This window comes from Leptodactylus fuscus, chromosome 1 (genome assembly GCF_031893055.1).
Source record: "Leptodactylus fuscus isolate aLepFus1 chromosome 1, aLepFus1.hap2, whole genome shotgun sequence".
In the NCBI taxonomy this organism is placed as follows: domain Eukaryota; kingdom Metazoa; phylum Chordata; class Amphibia; order Anura; family Leptodactylidae; genus Leptodactylus; species Leptodactylus fuscus.
This window is the reverse complement of record NC_134265.1, coordinates 329,370,727-329,389,835: the sequence shown is the minus strand read 5'-3', so window position 1 is coordinate 329,389,835 and position 19,109 is coordinate 329,370,727. Positions and strand designations below refer to the sequence as shown.

Here is a 19,109-nt window from a genome sequence, read left to right as displayed (position 1 = left end):
CTTTGCACAAATAGAAGCTGTATGGGAGAGTGATGAGAAAGAAGCCGTTTCTGCACGTACGCCACAAATAGAGTTGCCTGAGGTATGAAAAAGCACATTTGGACAAGGCAGCTTCATTTTGGAAACAAAAATTGAGTTGTTTGGTTATAAAAAAAGGCGTTATGCATGGCGTCCAAAAAGAAACAGCATTCCAAGAAAAACACATGCTACCCACTGTAAAATTTGGTGGAGGTTCCATCATGCTTTGGGGCTGTGTGGCCAATGCCGGCATCGGGAATATTGTTAAAGTTGAGGGTCGCATGGATTCCACTCAGTATCAGCAGATTCTTGAGAATAATGTTCAAGAATCAGTGACGAAGTTGAAGTTACGCCGGGGAGGGATATTTCAGCAAGACAGTGATCCAAAACACCGCTCCAAATCCTCAGGCATTCATGCAGAGGAACAATTACAATGTTCTGGAATGGCCATCCCAGTCCCCAGACCTGAATATCATTGAACATCTGTGGGATGATTTGAAGCGGGCTGTCCATGCTCGGCGACCATCTAACTTAACTGAACTTGAATTGTTTGTCCAAAATACCTTTATCCAGGATCCAGGAACTGATTAAAAGCTACAGGAAGCGACTAGAGGCTGTTATCTTTGCAAAAGGAGGATGTACTAAATATTAATGTCACTTTTCTGTTGAGGTGCCCATACTTTTGCACCGGTCAAATTTTGGTTTAATGCATATTGCGCATTTTCTGTTAGTACAATAAACCTCATTTCAATCCTGAAATATTACTGTGTCCATCAGTTATTAGATATATCAAACTGAAATGGCTGTTGCAAATACCAAAATATTTAGAACTAAAAATGATTAAGATTAATAGGGGTGCGAAAACTTTTTCATAGGACTGTATCTCCCAATTTTTGAAAAACTGAAAAAAGGACAAATCTTGCAAATTTACATATATAAGAAGGGGTGTCCATTTTTTTTATTTTTTATTTAAGATGTGTATAACGGCCTGTTGAGAGTTTTGCTGGCGTGTTGTTGTTATAATAACATCATTTGTATAGTGAGAAATTTAAGTCTTTTATAAAATTCTCAGAAAGTCAAGGGTGGGCACATCTGATCTGCCTGATCTCTGTTTCACCTGCATCAGTTGCTACCAAAGGAGTTAGCATATGTTGGGAGGTCTCTTCTGTAATGGTATAAGAGAGTTGAAAATGGCTCCACCTTCCTGCTACAAAAGAAATGTACCAATTTCATATGGACTCTATTGAAACTGGTAGACATACAAAGCACAGAGACCCCGCCTCAGAGGAACCATTGTGTTACCACCCACTTGACTAATAGATCCAAACAATGAAGTGCACGTGTCAAAACTATAAGATTACGAAAACTATCCACCCTTTTACATGCTGATGAACACAAAAAAGGGAAACTTTAATGTCCGTTGTTCTGATCAGACAGTGCAGTACAATGTCCATATACTGACAGTGTGAACGATGCCATACAGAGCTCTAGCATAAACATAGATTTACATAGTAAAATGCTGGCTGCCATAGGTGGCGTTTACAGCGTAGTGTTATACATTGAACTCAGTAATAACACATTATACAGTGAACTTCTAAGCACCCCCTAGTGGCTGCCAGAGGCAGACAAAATATTGTTACTGAACTCTATCCATAAATCATAGTGGTTTCTGGAATTTTAATATTGATGATGATGATGACCAGCCTGGTTAATGTAGTTCAGTCCCATTCAAAATAATAGGATTAATCTGCCTTTCCATTCATGGGCAGTGTACAATGTATGGTGTAACCAGGGCTCTGCACTTGCCAGCATACTACCTTTCCTAATATACCTGTTTAGTTATTTCAGTGAGCGCTCCCGTTTCTTTATGGATTACCATGTTCATCTGTAAGCTTACTTTTACCAATTCTTATCTGCCTGTTTGTATAAATGCAGGCTTCTCTAGCCACACCCTGGGTGAGCAATGTTCAGATGTCTGTTTTATGATCTGCTGTTAGGATGCATGTCTGTATGTCTGAATATATCTGACACTGGAGTCTGTAATTCTCTGGACATATTTGTCCTTTGATCAACCCTGTCTGTGTGTACTCGCTTGTCCTTCTGTGTATGTCCTTCTGTCTGCCATGTTTCAATGTATATTGAACGTATATCCTTCGCTCTGTCGAGTTTAAATGTATCGTCCTTTTGTCTGCTATGCTTGGATTCATGTCCTCCTGTTTTTTATGTTTGGGTGTATGTCCTTCTGTCTACCATGTTTGGATGCATGTCCTCCTGTTTCTCATGTTTGGATGTATGTCCCTCTGCTTTCCATGTTTGGAGGAATGTCCTCCTGTCTACCATGTTTGGATGCCTACCCTTCTGTCTTCCATGTTTGAATGTATGTCCTTATGTCTACCATCTTTGGATGCCCACCCTTCTGTCTTCCATGTTTGGATGCATGTCCTTCTGTCTTACATGTCTGGATGCATGTCCTCCTGTTTCTCATGTTTGGATGTATGTCCCTCTGCTTTCCATGTTTGGAAGCGTGTCCTCCTGTCTTCCATGTTTGGATGCCTACCCTTCTGTCTTCCATGTTTGAATGTATGTCCTCCTCCTGTCTACCATGTTCAGATGCTTATTCTTCTGTCTTCCATGTTTGAATGTATGTCCTTATGTCTACCATGTTTGGATGCCCACCCTTCTGTCTTCCATGTTTGGATGCATGTCCTCCTGTTTCTCATGTTTGGATGTATGTCCCTCTGCTTTCCATGTTTGGAAGCATGTCCTCCTGTCTTCCATGTTTAGATGCCTACCCTTCTGTCTTCTATGTTTGGATGTATGTCCTCCTGTCTACCATGTTTGGATGCCTACCCTTCTGTCTTCCATGTTTGGATGCATGTCCTTCTGTCTTATATGTTTGGATGACTATCCTTCTCTCTGCTATTTCTGGCCTTTTGGTTTCCACCATATTTGTATCTCTGTTGCCTGTGGCTTTTGGGCATTCTGTTTTGAATGTTTGGCCTTCATGCTTCCAATGTTATTGCATCTCTGCTGCCTGTAACTTATGGGCCTTCTGTTACGGGTGTTTGGCCTACAAGCTCCCATTGTGTTTGTACCTTTGCTGCTTGTGTCTTCTGGGCCTTCTGCTATGTGTGTTGGGTCTCTGAACATCCACTGTGTTTGTGTCTTTGCTGCTTGTCCTTCTATTACAGGGGTGGGCAATTAATTTTCCCATGGGGCTGCATAAGAAATTGAAACTATGCTAGAGGGCCGCGCCATGGCAAATTTAGCTCCACCCACTTCTAAGATGACTCCGCCTATTCCCAATAATCTTTCCATTTGCCCCCACAAAGTATAATCCTCCTACAGTCACTCGTACATAATATGCCCCCACACTATAATATTCCCTTCCAACTGCCCCACAGTATTAGGTCCCTCTCCTAGTGCCTCAGTGGAAACTGGTGGAAACTAGAGGGGACATGAAACTGGAGCAGCTGGAGGTGGACATTAAACAGTGGGGGTAGTTGGAGGGGGGGGGAATAAATTGACAGCTGGAGCGGGACATGAAACTGGGGGCAACTAGAGGGGGACATTAAAATCGGGAAGCTGGAAGCAGACAATAAACCGTAGGGGTAGCTGGAGGGTGACATTAAACTGGGGGCAACTAGAGGCAGACAGGTCCCCCTACAGCTTCCTCCACGATTTAATACCCCCTCCAGTTGTCCCCAGTTTAATGTCTCCCCAGTTTAATTGCCCTCTTCATCTACCCCCAGTTTCATGTCCCCCCCCTCCATCTCTCCCCCAGGTTCATGCCCCTCCCCTCCATCTGCCATCTCTGCCCCCAGATTCATATCCACTCCATCTCTGCCCCCAGATTCATGTCCCCACATCTCTGCCCCCAGATTCATGTCCCCCCTCCATCTCTGCCCCCAAGATTCATGTCCCCTCCTTCTCTGCCCCCAGATTCATGTCCCCTCCATCTCTGCCCCCAGATTCATGTCCCCTCCATCTCTGCTCCCAGATTCATGTCCCTCCATCTCTGCCCCCAGATTCATGTCCCCACATCTCTGCCCCCAGATTCATGTCCCCCCTCCATCTCTGCCCCCAGATTCATGTCCCCTCCATCTCTGCTCCCAGATTCATGTCCCCTCCATCTCTGCCCCCAGATTCATGTCCCCCCTCCATCTCTGCCCCCAGATTCATGTCCTCTCCATCTCTGCCCCCAGATTCATGTCCCCTCCATCTCTGCCCACAGATTCATGTCCTCTCCATCTCTGCCCCAGATTCATGTCCCCACATCTCTGCCCCCAGATTCATGTCCCCCCTCCATCTCTGCCCCCAGATTCATGTCCCCTCCATCTCTGCCCACAGATTCATGTCCTCTCCATCTCTGCCCCAGATTCATGTCCCCACATCTCTGCCCCCAGATTCATGTCCCCCCTCCATCTCTGCCCCCAGATTCATGTCCTCTCCATCTCTGCCCCCAGATTCATGTCCCCTCCATCTCTGCCCACAGATTCATGTCCTCTCCATCTCTGCCCACAGATTCATGTCCCCTCCATCTCTGCCCCCAGATTCATGTCCCCTCCATCTCTGCCCCCAGATTCATGTCCCCTCCATCTCTGCCCCTAGATTCATGTCCCCACATATCTGCCCCCAGATTCATGTCCACCCTCCATCTCTGCCCCCAGATTCATGTCCTCTCCATCTCTGCCCCCAGATTCATGTCCCCTCCATCTCTGCCCACAGATTCATGTCCTCTCCATCTCTGCCCCCAGATTCATGACCCACATCTCTGCCCCCAGATTCATGTCCCCCCCTCCATCTCTGCCCCCTGATTCATGTCCCCTCCATCTCTGCCCACAGATTCATGTCCTCTCCATCTCTGCCCCCAGATTCATGTCCCCTCCATCTCTGCCCCCAGATTCATGTCCTCTCCATCTCTCCCCCAGTTTCATGCCCTCCCTCCATCTCTCCCCCAGTCTCATGTCCCCTCCTCCATCTGCCATCTCTGCCCCAGTATAACATTCCCCTTCCATCTCTGTCCCTAGGTTACTGAGACACACAGACAGACAGACACATATAGAGACACACACACTCTCCCCCCTGCATCTCACCTTACATCTCTCAATACGTTATGACACACACCACGTCTCCATCTTCCTGCCGGCACTAAGACACGCCCCCCCTAGACACACACCCCTAGTCAAGCTGTGAGGGCCGGACTGAATCAGTCAAAGGGCCGGATATGGCCCGGGGGCCGGGCTTTGCCCAGGTCTGTTCTATTATGAACTCCTTGAGGTCCTGTTTGGATTCCTGTATTAGATGTAGCCTCTCTCTAGACAACGCCCTTAGCGGATTCCCCAATTCAGACTGATTTGGTAACACAGTGGGTCTACATCCCTCTATTGTATTACATATGAAGCTATGTGCTTTCTGCTTCGAACATCTGATTTCTGGGGGTGCTCATAGTTGGACCCCCACCGATCTGATATTGATGTTAAAGGTCAGTTCCTGGAAAACCCCTTTAAAAGATGGACATTGACTGTCCAGCTATTTACATACGACTGAATGATCTATATTGCCGAAATTCTAAAGAATATAATTTTTCTCACGTCAAAAAGCACACAAACCACAAAATATATAAAACACTCTGATAAATATGTTTTTTATTCAATTACAGAAATTATGGGACAATTTGCATCACAAAAAACTTAGCAGTTACATTATCTTAAAAATAATAAAATCCTACAATTGACGTAACAAATACATTACTGCACCAAATTGTAGGTTTTCTGTGATAAGGATTATCAAAACTCTTTTTGGCACAAAACGCTCCAGTCGAATACAGATTTACACCTAGTACCCTTCTTCTACTAAAGATATCTCCTACTGCTCCAGCAGTGTTCTAGAATATCCTCTATATATGTCATATATCCATCTGCATAAAAGTATCACCTGCTGTCGCAGTCAGTAAAAAAATAATCTTCCTCGCTTCTTATACCTGGTCATAAAATGTAATTTGAAGTGTCCTGTCTCCTACATACTGCCTAGGCAGCCATCTTTAGGGGTACTACCAGCATAGTCTATCTCCACACTAGTATCCAGTGACCTCAAGGAGGCAATATCTGCTTTCTTATAGCCATAAACAAGAAAGGTGCCTTCCTCCTGTTCTTGATGTTCCCCCTGTTCTTGATGTTCCTCCTGTTCTTGATGTTCCCCCTGTTCTTGATATGTTGCTGCTTTCTTCCTGAACCAGTGTCACACACATCCATAGTTTGTGGGGGTGTTACAGAATACTTCCGTCTGGGAAGATACCGAAAAAAGAGTTGACCTGCCAGAGTCCTAAAAGAACTGGCAAATCTCTCAAGCTCCTGTATCCAACAGAGTCTCTAACATATGTGACACAGACACCTTATGTGCCGTCACATTTAAAAAAAAAAAGAGAGGTGTAGTCAGGACATTATCTGCCCACGTCACACAACGGACTGGGGTATGCTCCCAAAAGGAGTGTTGTGAGAAATGGGTGTGGTCATCCCAGTGCCAGTGTTGGCAAATATAAATTACAGTTTAACTGAATTTAATTCTATTAGCTGAGTTGCAATACCAGATATAACCTAAAGAGAAATGTGGCGCTGTTTTTTTTTGGGGAAAAAATCATGTTTTCCTAATTCTGGACAACCCTTTTAGGCTGAGGCCCCAAATTGCGGAAACGCAGCTTTTTTGGTACAGATTTTGTTGCAGCTTCTTCAGCCAAAGTCAAGAATGGCAACAAAAGGAATGGGAAATATATAGGAAGTTCTTAGACTTCTACCTTCTGCTCAATCCACTCCTGGCTCAAAAAAATAAAGCAAAATGTGTACAATAAAGAAGCTGTGTGGGGCTCCATCCTTAAAGGGATTTCCACTAATAATGCTTTTCCCTTAACTACAGCATAGGGGATATGCATCTGGTCTCTGTGGTCCCTGCAATCGCAAGAATGGGCTTGAATAAGGGGTATGCTATGTACATGCACCAATCTTTAAGCCACATCGCCACTGGGAATCAAAGTTTTTGTGACCATTGGGATCCCCAATAATCAGACACTTATCCCCTATCCTGAAGACAGGGGAAAAGTGTATATAGTGACATCAGTGAGGATATGACATCACTGATCCCAGGCCCCATCCACGCCTATCTGCCCTTGTATCTCAGGGATGACTTTGACTAAAATTCACTAGGTCCACTTTGATCTTATCATAGTTTGTAGAAAGCAGATTCCCCATAAAGTAAAGCTTCATGTTTGATCTGCTTCTCAGAATATATTAAGGAATTGCTCAAGACATTGTTTCGGCAGGCTGTAGCTTGAATCCAATCGGAGCCTAATCTGCAGTAAATTTCAATCTCTAGTCTGCTGAGAAAATAGAGAATATGCAAAGTAATTGGACTCACCCCTACCTCCTTCCCCATCCTAACCCATGGCCATTTTTTGCATTTTAGTTCAGTTTTTTCAGCTAATGGGGCAAATTTAATTTAATAAGTAACATTAAGGTGATGAACTACAATTTGTCAGAGATTTCTGGGATCTACAGATGCAGCACAGTTTAACCTGAAGCTGATAACTTGCTGCAGGTTCATAATAGTCAAGTTAAATCTTGCTGCATTTTCCATTTATCTTGTTATATTTGACTACATCTGTGTAGTCAGTGGGAGTGCTAGCCCAGAAACTCCTTCATTTTTGGTAGAGGCGCTCTTCTATAGGTACTGTTAAATTTTACTCTGTAGTTTAATACCATTAAAGTGATATGACTGAGGAGGTTATGGTCAGGCCCTATCCAATTCCCTTCTAAAATGAGTATTCTTATCTTAGACATTTACAATAGGACATCTATCTACAGGATAAGTGAGGGTCCCACATCTGGTACCTGTACTTGTCTCCAAGTGGGACCTACTTCTGTGAGATATTTATCCTTTAAAGGGATTTTATCATTAGAATCCCTTTTCAGGTAATATCATGTTGGAATAGCTTTGAGGAAGGCTATTCGTCCCCTGTACTGCCTGAAGACTCTGCAACAACGCCTCCATCTTCTACAGCCATGCCGCTCTGCCACGTCCTTCATTTAGCCTTTTTCTGGTGAGACTGCATTCGTAATCTAAATTCTGCGCATGCGCAGTTGGCTCTGCCATCGGGCTTTGGTCATGGCCGACTGCACATGTCTGTGCACATGTCATTACTGTGGCCGCTTACAGGAACAGTACGCTTGTGTAAGTGGCCACAGTAAAATGGCCAAACAGACAAGCGCAGTCAGGTCTGCTCGAAGCCCGATGGCAGAGCCAACTGCGCATGCGTGGAATTTAGATTGGAGGCTCGCCGGAAGAAGACTACACTTTGGACGCGGCGGAGAGGTGCGGCTGTAGAAGATGGAGGCATTGCTAAAGAGTCTTCAGGCAGCACAGGGGACGCCCCCTGTGTCGTCTGGAGACTCATTTGCATACCGGGAAAAAACTGTATGTCAACAGGATGGCGGCGCAGAAATATAAAAGCTGGGGATGAATAGCCTTTCTTAAGGCTATTCTGATGTCTTACTACCTGAAAAAGGGATTCTAATGATAGAATCCCTTTAAAGGGATCTAGTCATGTCGATTTTGGACAATAAACCACAAATCAGTCCATAGGGTGCTGTGAGGGATAGTTTTTCCTGTAGCCCTGCTATAAACCTTAATTCTACCCTAGCCTCTGTATTCCTGGCACCTGCGCAGTGTGAAAAGTCACTTTAGCTTTACTACGCATTCACCAAATCTCAGGTGCATGCGCAATGATGTTGAGATGTATTTTCCCCAGCTTCACTGAACAATTGCGTATGTGCCAGGAGCATAAGTCTAATGCAATGATTGGACTCATCTCTTTAAGAACAGGCCTTCATTTTTTTTTTTATGGGAGTAACTTATCAACAGGATAGCTGATACATTGCAGATTCGAGGGTATACGACCACTGGGACCCCCACTGATCACAGGAACATGGCTGCATGCACACCCCAGATGAACAGAGCAGTGGTTCAATGCACTCTATTCATCTTATAGAACTTGTCAATCTCTGGCAGTCCTATAGAAGGCAATGGAGTAGTAGAGCATTTCCTGGGGATGGGGATGAGTTGATCTTGACGGCAAACCCCTTTAAGCAATAAGGCGGATACATTAAGTTGCTCTCATGGGCAAATCCCTTCAAGCAATACAGGGGAAAAGTTGGTCTCTTGGGCAAACCCTTTAAGCAATATGGCGGATACATTAAGTTGCTCTCACGGGCAAACCCTGTCAAGCAATATCCTCAAATATTTTGAAACAGTTCCAAAAAAATACAGTTATATATTAGTGCAAAATAAGAGATACCATATATACAATAAATATTCTGCTATACAGTACAAAATCCTATCAGGAACAGTATACACAAAAATCCAAGAAAAAAGTACAAATAGGTTACTAAATACAGCGAAATGAAGTGAGGATACATTCAGTCGTAGAGGATCCTCGTGAATAATGACACTTCTTTGGAGTCTAAATATATAGAAAGCCGGGATGTAGGAACGACGTGGAAAGCCTGAGATACCTGATTTTTCTAGATCTACAGTCACTCATTAAAAATAAGCTGCACAAGGAACCCAAGGACGCAGACGTGGTGTTTTTGCAGCCTATGCCATACAGTGGTGAGCAAAAAAAAATAGAGATTTTTTTTTTTCCTAAGAAACATTTATTATTTCTATGTACAGAATCTACAAGACAACACAGAAGAAGGGCCTAGGGAATCCTAGATCCCTTTCGGAATTAGAAATTTTGGATTTTGTTTCTTTAAAGTTATGAAAGTTATTACAGGTAGAGATGACAATACAGTATAATGGAATGAAACTATAAGGAGTATGGACTGATCCATGTGAAACATAAATAAGTGGGTTGAAACCCAAGGTCTATAAGAGTGGTCCATGGTCTAAGGTTTGCTATAGAAAACAGGTACCGGGTCCAGTGAGGGGGGGCTGATCAAACAAATCTAGGGTCTAGGGCTCCACGGTGACGAGTAGTGGTAAATCGGGAAGGTGCTACAACCACACGTCAGAAGAAAAAGCTGTGGCACAAGACTTCAATTCTTTACCCCTTCCTCCGGATTTGATTTGTCAAAAATGTTCGTAGAATTTACAGACGTGTCCGTCCTTACTGTTGTGTGACACAAAAGGAATAGCTTTGAAAAAATACCATGATCGTCTGATACTCTGTCACGAGATGTTTATCCTATAGGTGTCTACGAGTGGCCACCCAGGGGTGTTTTTGTGCATTACACCCTCTCAAGAGTCTTGCTAGCATTTTGCGAGATTGTATTGAATTGGTTTTTGAGAAATTGGAGTCCTTAACAAAATTTAAGGTAAGGTAAGGGTGGATACAGTACAATAAAAGAAGCTGAAAATAACATAGTAGAAGAGTGGTCTAGAAAAGTTTTCCTATATTTCAGTCCTCAGATATCACCAATGCGTTCATTTTTCATGACCTCTGTTGTCATTCGCCCGGGGTCACCACCTGAAGTGACCCCAGAGTATCATAATTTCACTTCCAGTTCTATCTAAAAGAGATTAGACCCAAAATGAACCAGGCACCCGAGTCACTGACCAACAACTACTACTTGCTGACCCAGGGAGAACCATCTATAAACCTTTGCTACAGCTCAGTGGTTTCAAGATGCTGTACCTCCATTTTGTGTGCCTTGCCATGAGTTACTTACAACCTAGCCTACTGTCTCCAGATTCCTTTATTCCTGCACCTCACCATCAAAACAACTATCAACGGCATCCACACTGCAGGCCTCATCATCATCATCAAAAGAGTTTGGTAAGACCAACCAGTAGGGTTGAGCGAATGGGATCAGAAAAGATCAGATTCCGATCGGCGATCGAGTAAATTTCACGATCGCAATCAGAATTCCGATCCTGATCTTTTCCAGGGGGATCAAGGTCGGAGGTTATTTCCCACAATGCTTGGCTACTGGCCAATCATTGTGGGAAAAGTTAACATTAGGGTTGAGCGATCGGGATCGGGAAAGATCGAATCCTGATCGGCGATCGAGCAAATTTCATGATCGAGATCGGCAGGAAAATGATCGAAAATCGGATTTTAAAAACGATCCTGATATCTCAAGATCGGCTCAACCCTACCAACCAACTAACTGTAAACCCAACCGTAACAGACCACTGCTACTTCCATCTTCTCCATACTCCTCCACTATGTTTCTGCAGTATTATTGACTCATAGACTGCACATCCTTCTATTGAACCAAACTTGGATCACTACAGAAACTTATGGTGTCCTATGTTCTGTTTATTAGAACCTTGTGGAGTCCAGATGTTGCAGATGTGTTCACTCATACTTTAGCTAGTATTTAGTTAAGGACTCAATTATGCCTTATACAAGTTCAATACAATAACTCAAAATGCTAGCGAAATCCTTGGCAAGCTGCAACTCCTATCACAGCCACTGGGTGGCCACACATAACTATAGTATAGACATCTCATGGCAGAATATCATAAAATAATGTTGTTTTGATAAGCTGATCATCTCATGCGACGAGAGCTTGTCAATATATTAATATGCTAATATGTTTATATGTTGAAAATATTTTAAGGAAAGTTAAAGGAGAACACATATGGAAAGTTAAATAATACACCCAAATAGGATTGTATGTAACCGAAAGGTTGGGACAAAACAGTTATTGTTCATTAGTTTAGTCATATTTTTTATAACATAAAAATTAGCACTGACCTAAGGGGTAAGTTCACACGGTGGAAATTTGGGGTGGAATCCGTTGCAAAAAATCTACCTCCATTCATTTCTTTGCGAGGCAGGCGCTACTTTTCACAATTAGATGATGGCGGTAAAAGGAAGTGTCCTGCCCGAAGCTCACACTGACGTGAACAAGAGGAGAAATCATTCTGCTGCAAAATCTACTGGGTGAACTTACCCAAAAATTGGTGGCCGCTATGTTTAACCCTTAATTAAAAATAATAGCCAACCTTATGTCATTCGAAGCCATAGGAAGAACATGAAATTCTTTTTAAAGGGGTTCTCTACTTTGGTAGGGTTCCTTGACAACAATGTGATCACAACAGGTCACTCTGTTAAGATGTCCAACTCCTTCCCTAAAAATAAATATATGCAAAATACCAAACACCATCATCATCGTCATCGTCACATCCAATCATGTTCTATACATGAATAATAGGTTGTACTTGACTCCATTGGAAAGATCAGAACTTCTAGATATAATATGCAAGACATTAGGGAAGTGTTTCCAAGACTGAACCTTACACATTCAGTATTTGGTAACCTAAAGTGTTGTCATAGGGGCATACGAGGAGCTGAATACATCACATCTGTACATTTGGGCCCTGATAACGCCGACTTTAATGGAATTTAGTTCTCCTTTTACTTCCAAGAACTCTAAATCTTATAATGATAGTCGATCACCTTGCATCTCATGTCTAGTGTCCTTACGTCTTATCCAATGTCTCCAAAATCGAAGGGATTGGGATACATTTCCAGGAAGGGTTGAAGAGCTGACACTTGACTGAACACTGGCTTAGTAGGATAGGTTGCCCGGACCTCTCTTTAGCTGGCCCGGTGCAAACAGTAGTCATTTTCAGTATCCAGAGAGCTGTTGTATCCGGATGAGGGATATAGTTCTCTCTTCAGTATCCTGTTGACAATATTGAGCAGAACCTTCTTGTACTGCTGACGTAGAAGCGAATAAACAAAGGGGTCAGCGGCGGCCTTACTGTAGGCCAGGCACTTACTTACAATCCCCCAGTAGTTGTTAATTTTTACATATGGAAGAAGTTCTATTAACCTGTAAGACACAAATAAGACAGAATCTTAATAAGACATGTTTATCCATAGTCAGTCTGTAGCCTCAGTATATGAGGTCTTGATTTAGCATTGGGCATTATATTCAGTGTTGTGCAAAAGTTTTAGGCACGTGAGCAAAAAATGCTGCATAGTATGAATGTTTAAAGAAATAGAAGTAGTAATAATTTTTGTCTATTAACAAAATGAAGGGAGAAATGCAAATCCCATCAATCTTTGGTGTGACCTTTACCCTTTGGAGGAGGGGTCCTGGAAGTGATGCTATGGCCCCCTTAGATATAGGCCTGATCTCAACATCATCCAGTCTGTCTGGGATGACATGAAGAGACAGACGGATTGGAGCAAGCCTACATCCATAGAAGATCTGTGCCTAGTTCTCCAAGATACCAGTTAGAGACCGTCCTCCATTAGTACAGAGAAAGAAGATCGCGCTCACCCAGGGACCAACACAATCTTTATTAGCACAACGCGTTTCGAGCTGAAAAGCTCTTTATCAAGTGCACAGAATTAACCACTCCTGGTTGAAGGTTCTTTTTATTGCCTTTTCTTTTTAGTTCTCCAAGATGGCGGGAACAACCTCCAAGCTCGGTTCTGCCCAAAAAACTGTCTGCAAGTTCCGAGAAGAACTGATGGAGGGCAAAGGTCACACCAAATATTAATGGGATTTACATTTCTCTTTTCTTCATTCACTTCATTTTGCTTATTGACCAAAATAAACTGTTAACCCTTCTATAGCTGAATTCATTCTTACTTGGCAGCATTTGGACTACACATGCCTAAAACATTTGCATAGCGCGGTACATACATTTTACATGCAAAAATAGTCCTAATTTACATCCCATAATCTGCAAATACAATGGTCATTTACATTTCACCTCCTGGTTAAACTTAAAAACTGGAGCCATCCCTTACCAGTATCAAAGACTGGTCATTTGTTAACCCAGCGTATTTGGAGTTGTAACAAATCCTGTTGCAAATGTTATACCTGCTCCGTCCACGTAATCGCCATTGACCAGACTTGACATGCTATAAAGTATCTATATACATTGTGCCAATGGGAGATGATTAAAGGGGTTCTCCACCTCCACGTAAATTGATAGTCTATTTTTATGATAGGCCATCAATATTAGACTGGTGGCTTTTGACTCACTGACTATCTCTTGGAATGGACTGTGGTGCTCCAGAAGGGGCCGTACCCATTTTAATTATTACCAGACAGTACTGTGTTATTTTAGTGCAAATGTGTCTGGACTAGAAATGGGCGAACTGACTCCTATGATGCAGAAAGCGACCACTAAGCCAGTCAATGGTTGTGGGGGTGACCCATAAGTAGAAAAAAGAGGAGGACCTGGGGATCGACAGAGTACTAAATTTTACCCTCAAAGTCAGGGATTATAGAGACTGTAGTGTACGTTTGGTCAGTGCATCGGTGTATGGCCGGTTGGTCCGGTAGGTTATATAGTAAGGTTTTTTCCCACAAGTTGTAATTCCAGTGGGTCAAAAGTTGGATGGTGAAGGTTGGTAGAGGTGAGCCCCTTATCGGAAGGCCTGGAAGCTGAAAAGCTGACAGATAAGGGCAACATGATAGGGGCAACATGGTGGCTCAGCGGTTAGCACTGCATCCTTGCAGCATTGGAGTCCTGGGTTCAAATCGTGCCAGGAACAACATCTGCAAGGAGTTTGCATGTCCTCCCCGTGTTTGCATGGATTTCCTCCCATTCTATAAAAAGACATATTGCTAGGAGAAAAAAAATGTAAATTGCGATCCCTATATATGGGGCTCACAATCTACATTTTTTTAAACAAAAGAACGCCTGTGGTCCAGATTGGCTATGACTAAGAGCGGTTGCTCGCTCGAAACGCGTCAGCCACAAGCGTTTCTTATGGAGATTACATATTTCCTTGCTTGAATACCACCTTCATGGTTTTAATAATTTTCAATAAACTAAGATTTTAGGAGTTGTATCTTTTTCGCTGGACTTGAGTTTTTTGTTTATCCTTTCTATGTGTGGTCCAGATTGTCCTGGATCCATTTGGAATTTCCCAAATATTTCAAATGTCAGAGAATCTGGAACTTTATGGATTCAGCCTGTGCAAAATGCTCAAATTGCATCCACCATTTTACAGATCTGAAGAAAACAGAAGGATTTTGGTCACATGGCCTTGGGCGTCAGCTTAGTGGGCTTCCCATGCCTTGCAGACAGCCCACTCTCTAGCCTAGCTGGTCATGATGGTCCACCATATTTGTTGCTGCCATTTTCACATTACTAATGCTGTCTCGGTGGTAAAGAGGTTAAGGATGGGACCCCACGTGGCGTTAACGTGGCATTTTACAATCAGGACAAAGTGGATGGGATTCTAGTGAATCCCATGCCCACTTTGCGGTAAACACCGTGCAGCAGACACGCCGCGATTTCCAAAAGCGGAGCGGTTTTGGAAATCGCAGCATGCCAATTATATCTATAGAAAAGCTGGTGATTTCCCCATAGGTATAGTAAAACAGAAAGTCCGTGGAAGAAACCTCTGCGAAATTTCTGTCTAAAGTGCTGCAGGAAGATTCGCGATGTGTTGTCGCAGCAATTTTTTGCTTCTGGATGCCACGTGGAGCCTTAGCATGAAATATATATATATATATATATATATATATATATATATATATATATACTCGAGTATAAGCCGAATTTTTAAGCACAGGTCTTGTTTTTGCTGAAAAAGCCCCCTCGGCTTATACTCAAGTCAAGCAAAAAAAAATATTATTATTATTTTTTTTTTTTTTTTTTTTTTGGGGGGGGGGGTGTCTACGACCAGCCGCAATAGTAATGTATGGAATCTCCCATAAAATAGTGGGGGAAAAAGAAGCTTTAAAAAATCTAATAAAAAATAAAATAAATAAACGTTGTAAATCCCTCCTTTCCCTAGAATACATATAAAAGTAGAAAATGGCTGTGAAACACAAACACATTAGGTATCCCTGTGTCTGACAGTGCCCGGTCTACTGAATATAGGGGATCTGCAGTGCTCCTGTTCCGTCGGGAAGGGGTTAATAGGAGCACTGCAGATACCCTATATACAGCCAGGCTGAATTCCAAGTGGGGGGAAAAAAACAGTCCTCAAGCTCAGAGAAGGGGCAGACAGACAACAAAAAACACCCCTCCCCTCCCCTCCCCCTACCCCAGCAACTACTGCACCCAAAAACCATTTTAATTTTTTAAATTTTCCAGTAGCTGCTGCATCTCCACCCTCGGCTTATACTCGAGTCAATAAGTTTTCCCAGTTTTTTGTGGTAAAATTAAGGGCCTCGGCTTATATTCGGGTCGGCTTATACTCGAGTATATACGGTAGGCTGTATCCAGTCCTAGGACACCTCACACATGGATAGGGGCACTTTCGTCTGTGATGAAATTTACTCGGACTGAATGACTTCAATAGAATTGGAATCAAAATAAATTTGGGCCTGGTCTCCTCCTTTTCCTTTCGCAGTAACAATTTTATGGACACATATACAAAGTTGAAGAATACAATCTCCATTCTGAACCAGACAAATAGCTTGCATTGCACTGCACAACATAGGCAGAAGATATTATAGGTTTGGTGTCCCTTTAATGCTAATGGTTCATCCACTGCGAGAGCAGAAGCGCTGGCAGAATCCAATCGCTTCCAGACAGACACAGAAATGACAGGGAAAACCTTCTCCTCATTCACATGGGAACAATTAGGCAGAGAACTTGCTGCGAGCGCTCACTACAGCGTGTTCACACTGGGACCAGTGCGCTCTGTAGCCGCAAGCCATTTTTCCAGCTGGGAAAATACTTACATTGAAAGTGACCCCCCTGACAACAAGGCCTTAGTAAACGGGTCATCTCATGGCAATAGAAAGCCAAGCTACTGTACATACTGTAAGTAACAGCTCAGTGACATCCTCTAAGGAACGCAAATATTCATCACAAGTATAAGGTCATAGCCCAGAGTCAGCCGGCTAATGGGATCTTTCTAAATATACTTGCATATGACTTAAAGGGGTTAGCCTGAATTTTTAATCCCTTCCCACCACAGTCATTTATCATTTTTGCATTTACATTTTGCAATCGCTGCTTTCCAAACCACGTGACATTTTTGTTATTCCTTTTATATGTGTTCTAAGGAAAAGGGGTTACATTTATCTGATACTTTTTAATATTTTATATTTAAAAAAAAAAAACTTTTTTCAAAAAGTTTAGAAACTTTGAACCTGTGATAAGTAGATCACTTATACCTTATAGCCTATGGTGATATCAGTGTATTACCACAGAGACCTTTTAGGCTAAGGCCCCGCGGGACGTCCCGCGGCGTTCTTCCCGCAGCGCTTTAATTATAACGTTCACAGAGTTTTCCTCCCAAGACTTTCTGTTACTATTATATCTATGGGGAAACTGCCGGCGTTTCCGTAGATAGGATGGACATGCTGCGATTTTCGTATCCGCACGGCAGTTTTTACCGCAAGGTGGTCCACTGGTGGTCCTGCGGCGTTTCTACTGTGGGCAAATTCTGTCCCATGGGGCACCCGGCTTTACAAGGAGAGCTCAATAGTAATATTCCTATGGTAGCTCTTGTTTTCAGAAGGCTCCTGGCTGCCATAGATAGAAAACATCTCTTGCAATCTTGCCATCCACAACAATATCAAAATGAAATGGAAAAAGACGCTGGGTCCCTGCTGTGTATAGGATGTAGTGCCCACTCCTCATTTGAGCGGGTGCCAGTTTTGCAAAAAAACTTTCCCATTGGAAGTTGCCCATTCGAGATGACTAGGTTTTCGAAACAACATGAATCTACAATATGCTGTCACAAAATGCCTATCCTTATATGTCCATGTTGTGAATTGTAGCCTATCAAAAGTTTTCCATCCATGAAGCAATATTGAATTGAATTGGTTTCATGAGAAATCGGAGTAATTAAAGGGATCCTATCATTAAAACTCATTTTTTTCTGCCTAATACGTAGGAATAGCCATAAGAAAGGCTATTCTTCTCCTACCTTTAGATGTCTTCTCCGCGTCACCGTTCGGTATATAATCTGGTTTTCATCGGTATGCAAATAAGTTCTCTCACAGCACTGGGGGCGGGCCCCAGCGCTCAAACAGCACTGAGGGCGTCCCCAGTGCTGCAAGAGAACTCTCCAGTGCCGCCTCCATCTTTTTCAGGAACAGGTCTTTTTCGCGTCTTCTTCCAGCGGTAGCTTCAAACTTCTAGGCCTAGAGCAAAGCTGACTGCCCACTGGCCACAAGAAAATGGCCACTTACATAGATCATCATTTGGAGATTAGCAGGGTCTGACACATGACCCATGTGGAATACCTATTCATACCTCCCAACCGTCCCGATTTCCGCAGGACAATCACGATTTGGGTGACATGTCCCGCGGTCCCGGTTGGAGGGAGGTATGTCCCGATTTCAACTCAGATCTGCGTCCAGAGGACGCAGATCTGAGTTGAACACATATGCGGCTGAAGCAAGGAGCTGACTGGCTTGTAGAAGCCAGTAGCCGGCGGCAGCGGCGAAGCGAGGAGCTGACACAGGTCAGCTCCTTCCTTCAGCCACATGTGTCAGCGAGAGAGGCGCGCAGAGAGCGGCGAGGGAGCGGAGGAGAAGGTAAGTTTAATGTGGAGGTGGAACGTGAATCTGGGGGCAGATGAAGGAGAGGACGGCATGACACTGGGGGCAGAGATGGAGAGGACGGCATGACACTGGGGTCAGATGAAGGAGAGGACGGCATGACACTGGGGGCAGAGATGTGGGGACATGAATCTGGGGGCAGAGATGGGGGGACATGAATCTGGGGGCAGAGATGTGGAGACATGAATCTGGGGGCGGAGATGGGGGACATGAATCTGGGGGCAGAGATGGAGGGACATGAATCGGGGGGCAAAGATGGAGGGGACATGAATCTGGGGGCAACGATGACGGGGACATGAATCTGAGGGCAGAGATGGGGGACATGAATCTGGGGGCAGAGATGGGGAACATGAATCTGGGGGCAAAGATGGGGGACATGAATCTGGGGGCAGAGATGGGGGACATGAATCTGGGGGCAGAGATGGAGGGGGGACATGAATCTGGGGGCAGAGATGGAGGGACATGAATCTGGGGGCAGAGATGGAGGGGACATGAAACTGGGGGCAGAGATGTGGGGACATGAATCTGGGGGCAGAGATGGAAGGGGGACATGAAACTGGGGGCAGATGAAGGGTGTATATGAAACTG

The 19,109-nt window shown here is 43.7% G+C and overlaps 1 protein-coding gene across 1 annotated transcript in view; it reads right to left on the bottom strand.

Annotated features, from left to right (window-relative positions):
* Nucleotides 1-12,288: 12,288 nt before the first annotated feature.
* Nucleotides 12,289-19,109, bottom strand: part of GPR78 (G protein-coupled receptor 78) — a 28,912-nt gene continuing 22,091 nt past the window's right edge. The window contains exon 3 of the mRNA XM_075260848.1: nt 12,289-12,857. Coding sequence (XP_075116949.1) covers nt 12,620-12,857 — 238 coding nt within the window. The 3' untranslated portion in view covers nt 12,289-12,619. The remainder of the gene's footprint in view (nt 12,858-19,109) is intronic.